General features: G+C 44.8%; 1 protein-coding gene across 3 annotated transcripts in view; it reads right to left on the minus strand.

Annotated features, from left to right (window-relative positions):
- The window catches only part of LOC108938619 (multiple C2 and transmembrane domain-containing protein 1-like), a 118805-nt gene extending 103975 nt beyond the window's left edge, over positions 1 to 14830 (minus strand). For all 3 annotated transcript variants that reach the window (XM_029259469.1, XM_029259468.1, XM_029259467.1), the window contains exon 1: positions 14097 to 14830. In XM_029259469.1, the coding sequence (XP_029115302.1) occupies positions 14097 to 14627 (531 nt within the window). In that variant the 5' untranslated portion in view covers positions 14628 to 14830. The remainder of the gene's footprint in view (positions 1 to 14096) is intronic.
- Between the last annotated feature and the right edge of the window lie 1083 nt (positions 14831 to 15913).

The raw sequence follows: 15913 nt of genomic DNA on the forward strand, positions 1-15913 counted from the left end.
AATACTCACAGCATGATGCAGCTCTTGAGCTTGTTTTGATGAGGGCACATATTTCAGGGACTTGGCACTTGGTTGACTGGCGTTTACAGCAGATTCAGAATTAGTTTTTAGCTATAAGTGAATTAGCAAGTAAAATAATAGCCTAATCTATGTCAGAAAGTGTAGAGTAGATTTAATGATTTTAGAATATTTGTAATCTATTGTAGAAAAACAAAAGCATCACCAGTTTAAACTACCCAGTAATTGTTACAGTGGAACATTTGGCTACTTAGCAATAATTTTCAGAGGTCAAATGGAAATATTAGAGGTCAGAGATTCACAGTGTCTTGCAACCTGAAACTTAGTCACTCATCAGTTATTATTGTTGTAGGAAACTTTGTGTAAGTGAAAGAGGTATCCCAGCGAAATGAAGTCGAATAAAAAATGAAGTGACATTAAGCATTCACAGAGCACCGCTCTGCCCTGAACTGCTCCAAGAAGGGCAAGCCCTTACTTAAGCTACCTAATGTAACATTTAAATTTTTGTTTTACCTTGATTTGTGTAGAGTAAAAGATGGTTAACATGGAGATACTGAAGGGGACTAAATGCGTTTGAACGTTTGTCAGCTACTTTTTAGACTCATGTGTAACTCTTCCACCACCCTCTGATCATTTTTAAATACTTAAAATGCTCCCACACTGCCAGTTTAAGGCACTATTTTGGCAGGTGTAAAGCTGAGATGTCAAAAGTCAAACTGTCATTTTCACAGCACATACAGTATATTCTCTGTAGGCAAACTATGGCATGTTACTGTGAGAGGAACTTTTCACTGCAATGTGGCATCACAGGGTTCAAAAGAAGAATTTCACAGTCACTTCTAAAATACTTAGCTGAGGAACCGTGGCGTTTCTAATCATGCCTCATAGCGAAAACTGGTTAATCTCAACATGCCGAGCCCCAGCTGAGATGGGCAGTCAGCACTAGCACCGGTCACACAGCAGGTGAATATTTACAAGGCAGACATCCATCCCATCTGCACTGCCATGGTGCTCCACTCATGCCAAAGACAGGCGCTCACAGATGGTGCAAACAAAACTGATGCTTGTAGACTCCTACAAACACCCACATGCAAAGGAAGATCCAGAGCCACAGGAATCCCTGGGTGACACGCAAGGAAACTGTACATAAAGCCTATCAAAACCAAAGTAGAGAAACAAGTGGCTTCTTCAATGCTGTAAAGGCTCATCAGAAAGAACACTAGAAATCTGAAAATCTCATTTTAAACCTGATTTAAGCACCACTCATTGCAAGTTCTCTCTATATTCATTCTTCCATGTGCTTTTGTTTCCTCCCGAAGTCCGAAGACATCTGTTTCAGGTGAAATGATAATTCTAAATAGCCTTGTGTGTGTGTGCGCAAGCGTGTGTGAGTGAGAGCGAATGATCGCCCTGTAATGGACTTGTGCCCCATCCATGACCCTGCACTGGACAAGCAGTTATTGATAATATACTGATGAATGAATTATGTCTGTTAAACACCCATCACAAGTCTTTTTTAAAATAGTATGTGGCAAACTCGGGGGGTTTGTATGCTGTTTTAAACACAAGACCGAACATGATATATGTACGATATATTTGCATTATAAAGCGTTTCACCACTTAAACACCCGTCAGAGAGCACAATTTAATGGAATGTAGAGTGAGTATCTGTTGAAGATAGGAAAGATGTACAAGCACTAACAAAGAAATTTTCTTTTTTTACATGATATTCATCAGAACTAATAGGTATGTTACTTGAAAATTGTAAAATGCCACATATTTGTTATGTCAATCCTTAATAAAATTATACGTTGCCATTCATGAAAAGTAATGTATTGCAGAATGTGTTTTATAACATGATACTTTTGGAGGAAACGTCAAGCAATATGTAGTTGGTACAAGAAAAGTGGTAAACAACCACACAACGTCTAAAGCACCAAGTTGCTTTGGAGAAATCATCAGCTACATGAAAAATGTCTTTCAAAGTGTGTTTCTATATTTAATTTACAAAAAGTAAAGGTAAAATTACTCAGTTTAAAACGCAACAAATGATTTATAATGAAAACTATTAGTCATGTGTTTCTGTGTGACGGACTGGCGTCCCATCCTGGGTGTGTCCCCTCTCCCTCCAGCATTGCGCCCTGTGTTCCTCGGTTAGGCTCCAGTTCGCCACGACCCCGCTCAGGACAAGCGGTTTCTGACAGTGTGTGGGTGTGTGTTTCTGTGTGATATTTTACCCTGTTTCACAGAACAGCTTGAGCAGTTCAGTTCTATGCCTTTTTAGCTGATGCATTTTATCAAGAGCTATTACACTGGTAATGTACATACAATTATTTAGCCATTTTTGCCAACTAGGCAATTTTCACAGTAGAAATGTACCAAATTTACAGTTCCTATCTTTCTTAAGGGTACAACAGCAGGAGACTGGATCCAAACCTGGTCCTTAGAGTCAAAAGTTGGTGGTTCTAACCACTATGCCACCTACTACCCCAACAATCAAATTAACTTATTTCAAAGAGAGTTGCAGATAGAAAAAGAGCACTTTGGGATTTAAATGCACTGGACAATCTCACTGCAAGAATATGGGTCAAAATGCCTTTCTGGAACAGAACTGCTCATTGCATTAATTCATTTACTCGACATTTTTCTCGAAAGCAACTTACAATGTTAAGGTTAGGTAACGTTATAAGCTTACAACTATTTACCCTTTTGTACAGCTAGGTAATTACACTGGAGCTATTTAGAGCAAGCACCTTGTTCAGCAGTACTACACTTAGAAGTTAGGATTAAACCTTCAACATTTGGGTCCACAGGCAATAGCTCTACCCACTACACTACTAGCTGTTCCACATGAGTTTCTTGAAAAGAGATGGAACACATGTCACTGACGAAAGTAAGGCTGATGGCTGGTGCATTTACACCTCCGCTATAGTCGTCATTATAAACAAATCATGTGCACCTGTTATTTGCATGTTACACTGAATAGAGAAGAGGCAGCGTTCACAATGAAACAACTGATGACAAATTATATTTTGAGCCTTGCCTCATTATTTTAATGATGCTTGCAGGTAATTAAAGTTGAAGTGAAAATATGATATTGCCCAGTGCCCAACTATCAGTTCACACACACACACACACACACACACACACGTCCCATACGGGGCCGCGGGGAACCGGAGCCTACCCGGCAACACGGGGCGTAAGGCCGGAGGGGGAGGGGACACACCCAGGACGGGACGCCAGTCCGTCGCAAGGCACCCCAAGTGGGACTCGAACCCCAGACCCACCAGAGAGCAGGACTGTGGTCCAACCCACTGTGCCACCGCACCCCCACTGTCAGTTCATTCTGCTGTATATTAGAAACAAATACCAAACCAAATAGTAATCATATCAGCTTTTTTGTTTTTTTTTCCGTTATGGTTTGGATGCATTTAGAAAACTTCCACTTCCAGGTGAGACCAGAGTTTCAGAGAAGCTGAGTCTGGAAGCACAGTTTACAAAAATGTAGGCTGTTTACTGCACTACCATAGCTGCAAGGAGAGCAACCCACTCACCTACCTCTTGCGACAGTCATATAAAGTATGCAGTATATCACTGATATATTATAATGTTACAGGAAGAACTGTGGGGTGAGTCACAGAAAAAACAAGAGCTTACCGGAGTGAAGACCAAAAGCCAAAGAGTACTGAGCAGGAAACACTGAGCCGGGAGGCTGCTGCAGAGAAGCCCTGACAGGCGAGCAGAGTCCCTGATGCCAAGTCCTCATTCATTCAGAGGACTGGTGGAAAACGTGGAGAAGGGACCAGATGCATAGAAGACCACTTTCACTCGTTGCCTCTCCGACATTCTCAGGCATCATGGTTCTGTCCACTGGGTTCACGAGTACATGATCACCTGCAAGAGCTCAACCCTTTAGCCAAAAGCAGAGGCTGCCAAGGGACAGCCCACTCACACAGTCTTCAGGGTACCAGACGCACACATCAGGAAGCAGGGAGCCCAACAGACTGGAGCTTCAAAGCCTGATGAAATGTCCTCGGCTACTCACATATTTGTGAAAGAGAGATGTAAAAAGTGTAGAGAGGGTGGCATTGCAGACATGAGATGGGTGCCTGACCTGAGTAGCACATTCTCCTTAATCCCTGCTGTCAAGATCAGCGATGTAAGCTAAATCAAGGACTTAACGGTCAGGCCAAGCTCATTAAGGCATGGCTGGACACGAAACTTTGTTCAACAACATCTTCATTATGGAACTTTCTGCAAGGAAGTGTTTGTGAACTCATGACACGTATTGTACATTGGAAGAAGAGGGCAACAATGGCACCGAGGAACACTGGGACTTCAGTGGATCTGGAGAAGGGAAAAGAACAACTAAGGCACATGTTCACTTATTGTGCTACTAGAGTCTAAGAATTGTTATGATTTCACTGTGGACCCATACATTTTCAGTTATTACGTCATAGTTGCTTCTGCAGTTTGCTGCTTGTTACATGTCACTCATGTAGTACTTTCATTTTAATGAGTGCTGCATGTCTGTGATCTCCATGTGATATGATCACTCACCAGCTGCTGCAACAACACTGATGTAATCCCACCCAAAGCTCAAGGCCGGTTTACACAGGGGCTCTTATTTCCCACAGGTCTCCGCATAACAGGAAACACAATGACATGAGTGAGAGGAGAGGGCCAAGAACAATTGCAGGTGGCAATAAAACAGACGCAAAAGACCTGCTCACATTCATAGCTCTGCGCAGAAAAGTATAGTATCTGAGCTGCACTACGACAGCACATGTTACTATTGCAAAAAAAAAAGTATTTTGCAAAGTACTTGCAGATGTAGTATTTTGCAAAATACTCTACTATTATACACAGCTGTATAAGCAATGCGACAATAATGTCATATTTGACTTGAGAGGTCTCACTAGCATCTTACTAACACAATTTAGTCAAAAATTAAAACATTGTAGTCCAGCCTGGTGATGCACAAAAGCAGAGGACACATCTCCCAGATAAGCTTTTTAGCCCTATAAAAGCCTTGGATCCCAGGAACTACTTTTCACTCATTTATAATAGACGAGCTGGGTTTCATGGGTGGACATGATTCCTGATAAAATGCAGAAGGTTACTGGTCAGCCAACCTCCACACTTGGCGAGTCATTTCTGCACATGCTACAAGTTATAAAGCACTAGAGAAAACGGGATATTGCCACACTGTTGTATTCAGTATTCATCTCTTACTATCCTCCTGTTCATGGAATGTAATGAGCAAACCTGTAAACAACCCAAAATAAAAAGGCAGCCCAATTCGAAGGAAAATTGCATATTTAAATGGTCCTCGGTGTGACTAGTGCTCATTTATTGACCCAGTGCTCCAGCGAATAGATGCAGGTGATTAGTGGGATCTCTGGGACAGCACATTGATTGCTCCCACAATTCATTACTGCTCTTCTATCCTTGGTGTCCAAGCGCTCAGCTGAGTAAATGTGCAGTAAAAGTCAGAGGGAGAGAACGCTTCATGAAAGTGACGCTGATGGATGGAGTGAGTCGGAGACAAGTTCCCTCTACATGTGAGAAACCCATGCTCAACCCACAGGAAACCAGTTCACAGACCACAGAGAAAGGGAGTGGGCCTTTGTGCTACCGCGGTGAGAGAGGAGACATCAGAACCATGCAGCAGAACAAGGTCGAATTCCTCAATGCAGATTTTCTTTCTTTCCCTTACAAAACACAACGACCAAAACCTGAGAAGGGAGACAAGCCCAAAAAAAAATCCTATTATCATTATTATTATTGTTGTTGTTGTTATTATTACAGCTGACTGAAGCCAAGCCTTGTCTCTTTGCACAGCTAAAAAAGTGAACTGCAACAACACAGGTGGAGTTCCCTGCTCAGGAAGACAGGTGCTCGATACACCTCTATCCCTCCTTGCACACAAACCCTCGGTGGTCACGAGAAACATGCGCCCTAAAGCGCTACACTACTTTCTTTTCTCTTCACGGGACAGTGTCACACATCCATATGTGCTCTGTCAGCAACGAACTACCATCAAGGTTTCAGAAACACTTCTTGACTCAGCTTTCTAGAGCTATTTGCTTTCTCAGATGAAGTGCGTGAGGATGATTTGTGCCATTTGTATTTCTGATCACGGTACAAACAGCTGCTGACTGTCCTCCTGTTCGTCTTCTGTCAACTCATGTGTCGATATTAAATGTGTGTTCTGATATTGCAATGTTTACTGTATAATGTACAAGACCAGACTGAGGAAGCACACATACACAAACACGCCGGGCACAAACTTTTCACACTTCTCCCCTCTGGCAGGTGTTACAGAGCACTGTCCTCCAGAACAAGACAAGAACAGTTTTTTATCTCAGGCCATCACCCTCACGAAGACAAAACTCCCCTATAGGTCTCCTATCAGTACAATACTGTATAACCCATCACTTGCGTAATTTACTTTTTTTTATTAAAGTTTTTACATTTATCCTTTTTTACTGTGTAAATATGCTATTTATTTATGTATTTATTTATTCTGTGTCTCTGTCAGCTGTCTGTCTTGTCTATTGTCTGTAATACTGAAAGCACCAAGCACCAAAGCAAATTCCTTGTGTGCATCAGCACACATGGCAGCTAAAACCTCATTGTGATTCTGATAATAAAAGTTAGTCTTAGTACTCTTACTTTTTCTATCACAAGCTTCTCACAGCACTTGGGTGGTGAGAGAGGATGTAGGTTTGAGCCCTGCTCAGTCTGTATGCAGTTTCCATGTTCTCCCCATGTCTGCGTGGGTTTTCTCAGGGTGCTCTGGTTTCCTCCCACAGTCTAAAGACATGCAGTTCAGGTGAACTGGTGACTCCAAGTTGCCCTAAATCTCCCACAGTGTGTGAATGGGTGAGTGACTGTGTGTGTGGCATCTCGCCCAGGGTGAACTCCCCCTCAGCCTTACACGCAATGGTTCCGAGATAGGCTCTGGATCACTGCAACGCTGCCCTGAATAAGCAGTTCTTGACATTGGATGGAACTAGCTTCTCATATCTGGTGCTAAAAGAGAAAAGTGGTCTCAAAGATGATGAAATATGAAATGATGCTGAAGGTAGGGCTAAAGACTTTATTACTTAAAATGGACTTTGGAGCCTATTTGTACCACTTAGGTCACCAGGAAGAACAGGTACCCTGAAGGTGTGCTAAATTAGTACAGCAGATTTGCAAATTATTGCTGTAGTACTGTAGTACATGGGCAGGTGGAGACCTTTTCTGTGGTTTTACTACAATGTTGAAAATTACATTACAGCAAAGTGTGAGGCTTGTGTCAACAGCCATTACATGGAGGGAAAGCAGCTAATGGTGAAAGGCTCCCCTAAGGCCGCGTCCTTGTAATAAGATCATCGTACTTACTGTGAAGAGAGTTTAGATGGCCCTGTGACTCTTGACTGTGATATGGCCACGTTAAAAATGAAAAAGAAAACCAACCAACTCATCACACCTCTAACTGAATCTCAGTGAGACTGAAGTAGGTGTCATATGTGAACTGATAACCAACTTACTTAGAGAAACCAAAAAGTCCAAATAGGTACCTCTTATGGTGATCTGGTTAAGAGTATTTCATTATTTTTAAGATTTTAGAGTGAATAATTTAATGCTTATAAAGACTAATTTAAAATGCTGAACGTTCAGCAACATTCAGCAACCAAGGTGAGCAGAATGGTGTTGGTGCCTCTTTGTGTTAATGCTAATCATCCATTGTCAACAACAACTTGTCCGCTCCAGCGCATATCCCAGAAACACAGGGCGCTGGACTGGGAAGCGGACACCCCAGGTGGGATGCCAGTCCATTGCAATAACACACACACACACACACACACATATTCACTCACAGACAATAAGGCCAATTTAGAGTCATCAACTCACCTGAGAAATGCGTCTTTGGACTGCGGGAGAAAACCCACACAAACATGGGGAGAAAATGCAAACCCCATAGAGATGGAGCCCAATAAGAACCCAGATCTGAAACTATAAGAAAGGGGCTGTGATGCAGCACCATGGCACCCTGTGCAGTTATTTGGCTCTGTGGAAAAGTATAATCAACAGGAGATGACAGTGGCAATGCTTTCCCATAACTCCAAAATTACAGACTATAATTCAAATACTTCTCTTGGCATACGTGCAATCCAACCACTCATGACCACGGTTGTCATAAATATTTTACTGTTATCTTTCTATTCAATGCAGCATCTCCTTGAACTGAGTGCCATATAAAGTCCATTTATTCTCCAGCCTCATGATTGTTACTCAGGAAGGTAAATGTGCTGAGACTAGATAGCAAAGAATGGATAAATCACGAAAGGAAGCCCTCAGATAAGGTGGGAAGAGGCAAAAGAAAAGCAAAACACAAACAAGCCACTGGTTGAGTACACAGAAAGCTCCACATGATGGGGGGGGCTGTGGACCGAGAACGGTGTCTTGGAGGTTCGGCCTTCTCCTCGACAACCTGCTCTGCCACTCAACCTGTACCAGTTCGTGGAGCGCCAGAGGCTACCACCCAGATGCATGGCACCTGCACGTGAGCGACAGTAGGGAGAGCCAGGTGTGTGACAGTGCACAGCACTCCTGTATCCTCTGGGGTGAGAAAATTGAGCCCAAAAGCATCACGTAGCAAAGAGACATGAGCCTTAATACTGACGCCATGCGCACAGACACATACACACACACACACACACACACACACACACACAGCGAAGGCACTGTACCGTCGTATAGTGCTGCAACTGAGCTGCACAGAGCTTGGCAAACATAAATAATAAAGATGTTGGCTTGACATTTTGTACAACTTGAGTGGTAATTTACAGAACAGCCAAATATTGAAACAATGCTAGTACTGAAACTGAAAATGTTGAAAAACACTTTAACACTTGAGAGGAAAATCAATTTATTGCTTATGAAAGGAACACCATTCAAAGTAGACTCCACTGTGAAATAGAAGCCGGAGGACACAGAAATCAGGCCACCGACGAGTTTTAATATTTAAAAGTATTACGTAATTTCCGTCTCATTAAATACATCATGGAAATTGCACAGATCTTGGTGGTACCGTGACAAAAACCAGAAGCTCTGTACCTCGCGCTGTGGAAAAGCTTTAATTACAGATTTGTTTGTTCCAAGTAAGAGAATAATGAAGAGAGAGGCCTGTGTGCGGGTATAAGACGCCCCCCCTGTCTGCATGGTCTCATGACGGGTACATCGTTTTCCTGTCCTTCTGGGGAGCTTCGGCACTTCAGCTCTATTCAAGCATCTACACTGTGGTAAAGGTGTTGCTGTCAAAACGGCTCATGACACATTACCTCGTTCAGAACAGAATACACTCATAAAGAGAAAACAAAAGAACGCTTTCCTCTGAACGACTGCTTATAAATAGTTTTGTTATGAATTGTCAGCTCTTAGACTAAGACAAGCATGTGACTGCCTTCAGGAAGGGCATAAGTAAAGTTGCTGGCAGGAGAACTCAGATGGGTTTGGTTAAGACACTTCATGCACGCTGCATCAATCACGAAGAGACAAACGAAGAGACACAGACTCTGTGTGTGTGTGTGTGTGAGATCAGGAAGTGGTCACCCCTCCTCACTGAGACTCACGACAATAAGGTTCTCCCTCTAATTGCACAAATATACACACCCACCGGTCCACATCATTAATGTGCAGGTCACTGACTCTGCATGTTCTCTAGTGCACCAATTTGTGACCCCCTGCATGCAAAGAAGACGATGATGGCCTTTAGTTGGGCCTCTAGTCCAGTGAACTCACTGAATCTCTTACACACACACACACACACACACACACACACACACACACACACACACACACACACACACACACTATGTACCATGAGCACCCACTCTGAGCTGCTTTGAGAGCCACTCTATTCCGTCATCTCTCCTTACATCCCAGTGGAACTGCTGTTGGGTGAATGACAGCTAGAGCACAGAACAGTCCAATACAGAGTTTTACTCTCTTTATCCCACTATTTTACCGCGCTACTGATGACGTGTAAATTTGAAAGCCTATACCTCTAAAAATACATGGCTGCTTTGAAGCTGAACTGATTATTTGTTTAGCACATTTTTAATCCCAAGAAAAATTTAAATATTAAAGTTTCACTCTTATATACACCATGACATTTTAAAGTCATATGTATGATTGCAAGTGAGATCCTTAACCAGAACCCTGAAATATTAAGTGGTAAATGATATCAGTTGGCAAGATTTAAGCAAAAATGAGGAAAGTACTTAGTAGAGTGCAGAGAATAGAGAAATTAAATTAAATTAGCAATATCACAGTGGCCACCACATGACTTGGTGTCACAGCAGGTAGCGCTCACACCTCACAGGTCCTGGCCGGCAGGTTTCAATCCAAAACAGTCGGTGTGTTGGACTGTTTGACTTTTGCATGTTATACACAACGGTGTCGTCCAGGTGCCCCAGATTACTCCCAAAGTCCAAGGACCATCTTTGAGGTGAACAGGTAACTCCAAATGGCCTTTGCTGTTTGTCTTTTAGCTGTCTGTGTTTCACCTATGATGTTCTATTCAGGGTACAACCTGCCTTGTGCCCTACAAGACCACTGCAACCATATATTAGATCCTAAAGAATTAGATAAGTGGTTTCTATAGCTGAATACATTGGCAGCAAGAACTGATATCAGCTAATCCACATTACATTAAACACTTTATTTAAACCCTCTTTGACCACTACAATGGCAACAGAAATATTCTAAGCTGAGCTGACGCTGAAGAGTATTCCTAAATCACAAGATGCCGTTCTCCACTCTCTTGGGTACAGAGCTGTTTCTTTACTTATGTACTTATTTCCAATAGACTGGTACTCAGTTAATCAGAAGCAAGAAGCCTGAAACTATTTTTTCTATGTTTTTTTAATAAACTGTCCATTTTACAGCACACAGGCAAGAAAGGTAGCATCATTGTGCCCTCTTGGTGCCCAATCCATTGTAATCCATATGATAATAAATATACAGTATAGTAATTACCTCCTGGAGAATCACTAGAATAGAACAATGCATTAGACAGTTCCCTTTTTTCTGTAGGTAAAATATTACTGTTTTGCTCTTCATTTAACTGAATTTCTGTTAAATATTTGTTTTAAAATTTCCTTATTTGTTTAGCATATTCTTGGATCCTAAGCAATTCTGAATTTATAAGGGCTTTTATGAAGATTACTTCAGTTTCCCTGGGAAGGGAACACAATACCATGCCCTGCCAGATCACTGCCATGTCTCAATTCAGGAATAAGGCCAGAAAAGCAGAAAATAACAGGGAAAAACCTTCCTAAAGAATCACTGTGACTACAATAAAACTGAATGCATGATAAAAAGGTAAGCAAGGTACAGAGAAGAACTTGTCAGACCTCTAGAATTTACAGGCTGTTCCTCTCCTCTCTATTTCCCAGACTTCCTATGTAGTGGCAATTATACAGACGAATATTTCCACATGATCTTGACAATGTGAAGAAGTCTTTACTGATGGAAACCTTTCTTCAGTAACACACCGACCACTTGTGTTGTTATACATGTCTTTCTCTAAGAACATGACATCAGTTTTTAACAATTCAGTTACAGCGCATGTGTACAATGCGTTTACGATTTCAAAGCCAAGACGTAACGCTTAGGAAACTTTCCCTTTTCAGATGGACTTCCCAGAGATACATCAAAACAACATTCGTAGAACACACAAATACAGATTTGCTGAGGGCGCTGGTCTTAAGCGCCGTGGCGGCAAACCAGAGCCTAACTCAACAACACAGGGCGTAAGGCTGGAGGGGACACACCCAGAACGGGACGCCAGTCTGCCGCAAGGCACCCCAAGCGGGACTCAAACCCCAGACCCACCAGAGAGCAGGACCTGGTCCAACCCACTGCACCACTGTGCCCCTCATTTGTAGAACAATGAATGCATATTAGCAGGAATTTCCATCAATGCTGTACAGTTTCTCCAAGTTTAGTGGACGACCTGGCGACTCTCAGAAGTCATAGAAGTGACCTGAAAGTGAAACTAATAAATACCTGAGTTGGAGTGTTTATGTCTCCCAAATTTTTCTTCCCATCACGGCCACTGAGATGAGAGGCATTCACTACTAAGTGTTCCCAAGAGGACTTTCTAATGAAGGCACGTACAGATGGACTTCAACCCAGTGGAGTCTCAGCCGAGAGAGCTCCCCAAAGAACTATTACTGCTCTTACTTTGTTTCCTATAAACCATTTACAATATCGTCTGCATGACCTTGAGCCTCCGGACCTCACAATTACGGCTGCTGTTCCCTGGAACTGAACAAAGAACACAACAGCATGCCTTTGAAACCCATGGGGGAAAAAAAACAACCACTGAGCAAAACCAATTAAATTTCGTGTTAATTAAACACAGAAAAATGTTCTGGACTACTGCACCGCCAAGAAAAGAGAAGTATGTGCCAATAAAAAAGGCAGGACTTAAATTACCCCATTCGCCCCCACGCCCCTTAAAATTACACTATTCGCACTATTTCGAAATTATGCCATAGTGGCCATGCAATACCTTTTCCTTTATTTTTTTAGAAATATTCAAAAGTCCAGGAGTGACGTACTGAGCAAAATGAAAGTTTCTTCGGGTCACGGGAAGCGAACGAGAGACCTTCTTGGCACAGGCCTGGTGAGCAGCTTGGCGGTCCCGCGCACGAAAAGTAAAGCACAGAGGTTCTCGGATCCGGCTCCGTTGCGGTGGAACGACCTCCTTCTCCCGCTCAGAACTGCAGAAACTCACTACATTCAAAAAGGGTCTGAAAACTCACCTTTTCTGGACTCACTTCGCCCAAGACCTCTCCAGCTCACATACGGTGTAAATGTTCATGCACCGTAACTTCATGATCATCCCCAGATAAGCCTTTACACAGCCACTACTCCGGCATTGTATGTCAATGTTTGTAGGAGGGTTATCAGGATTCATCTATCCTGTGTTTATGCACGTACTCGAGCCATTAACATCGGTGCATCAAATGGAAAGTTGCAAACTAGGTTTACTTAAGGATCACATGTCTGCAACTATGTCTCTTTCTCCTAATGTAATGCACAAATTGTATTTTCGATGAGATGTGCGTCGCTTTGGGGAAAAGAGTCTGCTAAATGAACACATGTAAATTTAAATACAGGAGGGTGTCGTGGCGCAGCGGGTTTGGCTGGGTCCTGCTCTCTGGCGGGCCTGGGGTTCGAGCCCTGCCTGGGGTGTCTTGCGATGGACTGGCGTCCCGTCCCGGGTGTGTCCCCTCCCCCTCCGGCCTTACGCCTTATGTTGCCGGGTTAGGCTCCGGTTTGCCGTGACCCTGCTTGGGACAAGCAGCTTCAGCCAGTGTGTGTAAATGTACAAGGAGGGGAATCCTCAGAGTGACCTGGAGAGGAAGGTGCTTCCGACTGGACTGCAACACACAGTGCCAGTGAGTTAGGATACACAGCTCTGTCTGCATTACACACAAGAGTGTGTTTGTAGAGAGTGCATCACTGCATAGAGCTCTTAGCTGAAAACATTTTTCAATATAATACTCTTCGTTTGCCTTCCTAGGTGACAATAAAATGACTAGAAAGACAGGAATGTGAATGTAGCCCCTCGTGTGTATAACGTCGCAGCGTATGAGTCGGACACCGGTTACTGTTCCTGGACAACTGTTTCCTCCACAGTCCGGTCTTCGGCTCACCTCACCTGTGTGTGTGTGCGTGTTCAGTAACCACTCTGCTCTTTCAAACAAAGTGACCTCTGTCACTGTGCTCTTAGCGTAAGTGTGATGTGGAACACACAGTAACTGTCGCAAAACCAGTACACACCGACTGAGTGCACGAATGGACAGACAGTCTCACACACACACACACACACTGACTAGTCGTGCTCTCGTGGTCACTGGAAAGATGCCCGTGCCCCCCCCCCCCCCCCGACCCCGTTTACCTCCCTCCGCAGGGTCACTTCAGTCACGCGCCGGGCCGCCGCTTCAGCACCAATTTGAGCGGGAAACTCGCGCGCCACGGCACGAACGAAGCGTCTCCGATCGACTCACCGACGCCGAGTGTTCGCTCTCCGCCGCCAGCCTCTCCAGACACGCCGAACCCAGGGACGAGCTCTTCTGGTGGGACAGCGGCGCGCTGCTCGATTCCGCCGCCGGGGGGTCGGAGGCACGGGGGCCGGCGGTGTCCGCATCCCCCGACGGGACGCCTCTGTCAGGGGGCTCCGCTGCGCTGTGGAGCGAGGGCCGCTGCTCCTGCTCCTGCTGCTGCTGCTGTTGCGGCTGTTGCGGTTGTTGCGGCTGTTGTTGGTGCTGGGGGTCCAGCGGCGGCGGCGCGGAGCAGCACAGGTTGGGCTGCGACGAGGAGAACACGCGGTCCAGCACCTGCTTCTTCTTCCTCCGAAACATCCAGATGCCTCCGGACTCTTTCTTTCCGTCCCCGGCGCCGCGTTCGGAGCCCAGCCTGGGGCTCAGGAAGGGCTTCGTCTTCTCCTGGATGTTCCGCCACACGCTCCGCTGGCCGGACGCCGGCGCCTGTCGCCCCGCCGAGCAGCCGCTGTCCGCGGCATCATCGCCAGGCTCCATCCCGCGCGGGGACTCCGGAGCAAAGCAGCGCGTCGGGCCACTGGTGGGGTTGCGCCGCTCCTTCTCTCAGGGCCCGCAGACGGAAAACTTCATTCCGTGTCGCAGCCTCAGAGCTCCGGTGAAGCGACCGCCGCGCGACCGACGTCTCTCCAGTGGGCAGCGCGAGCCCTTTGACTGCCTCCGCGCCCCGACACTCGTTCTTTTGGGTATCGCTGCGCAAAGCCCCGCCCCCTCCACGCCACGCCCCGCCCCGCCCCAGCCAGGCGCTGTTCTCAGCGCGCGAGATCGCGGCCCTCCCCGCTCCCGCGTTAATGTGCAATCGCTGCGTGTAAGTCGAAGTTCTGGCGGTACACGAACGTAGGAGGCCAGCAGATGGCGTGGTGTTTAGTGCTCCCGCCTTGAACACTGAAGCTTGCTTGCTCGAATCCCTCTCCGGCTTGCGGCTTCTTGCATCCCCGATCCACGCACGTTCTCTCCATTGACGATAAAAATACCCTTGCTCCGTGAGTCGTGGAAAATTTATTAATGATCGCTTTGCACAAAACAAAGCTGTCCGATAAATACAGTTTTTAATCTAAATGAGGTGATTTAATTGGTTTATATCAGGAGCGTAGCCAGAACTTTTTTTCAGGTTTGGCCAGGTAAGACCAGTGATTTCATTGGGGTGGCCAAAAAAAAAAAAATAATCGCAACTGTTTCTTTTTGCTCCACCTCCTGTGTGTACAAGAAAGTGAAATTGATATTAAAATGTATCTCATGAAATAAAACAATGAGACAGAAGGAAACGTGGAAGACCTTTCCCCACACACCATATTGTAACCTATGAGTGCTTCTACCGAGTGCTCATTTTATTTCTGCAAGGTAGTCTTCTAAGGGAGGTCTACTCATTTTTTAAGGCTAAATATATACAGAAAGAAAAATATAAATTGGGTGTCATATTGACATGGACAACAGGTAGTGTAGTGGTTAGAGATACTGCCATTAAACCCAAAGGTTGCTGCTTCAAATCTTGTCTCTGGCTGTAGTACCCATGAGTAGTGTACTTATCCTAAATTGCTCAGGTAAAAATTACCCAGCTGTATGCTGACACCTCACAGCACCTGGGTGGTGGGAGAGAACATGGGTCCAGTTCCTGCTCAGTCTGTGTGGAGTGAGCATGTTCTCCTGCAGTTCACCATGAAGTGGTGACAGTGGGTGAATGGGTCACTGGTTGTTGTGGCAATGTGTGGGTCCTCTGTGATGGACTGGCATCCTGTCCAGGGTGGTGTTTCTGCTGCACTTTAAAG

Source organism: Scleropages formosus, chromosome 17, assembly GCF_900964775.1.
Source record: "Scleropages formosus chromosome 17, fSclFor1.1, whole genome shotgun sequence".
NCBI lineage: Eukaryota > Metazoa > Chordata > Actinopteri > Osteoglossiformes > Osteoglossidae > Scleropages > Scleropages formosus.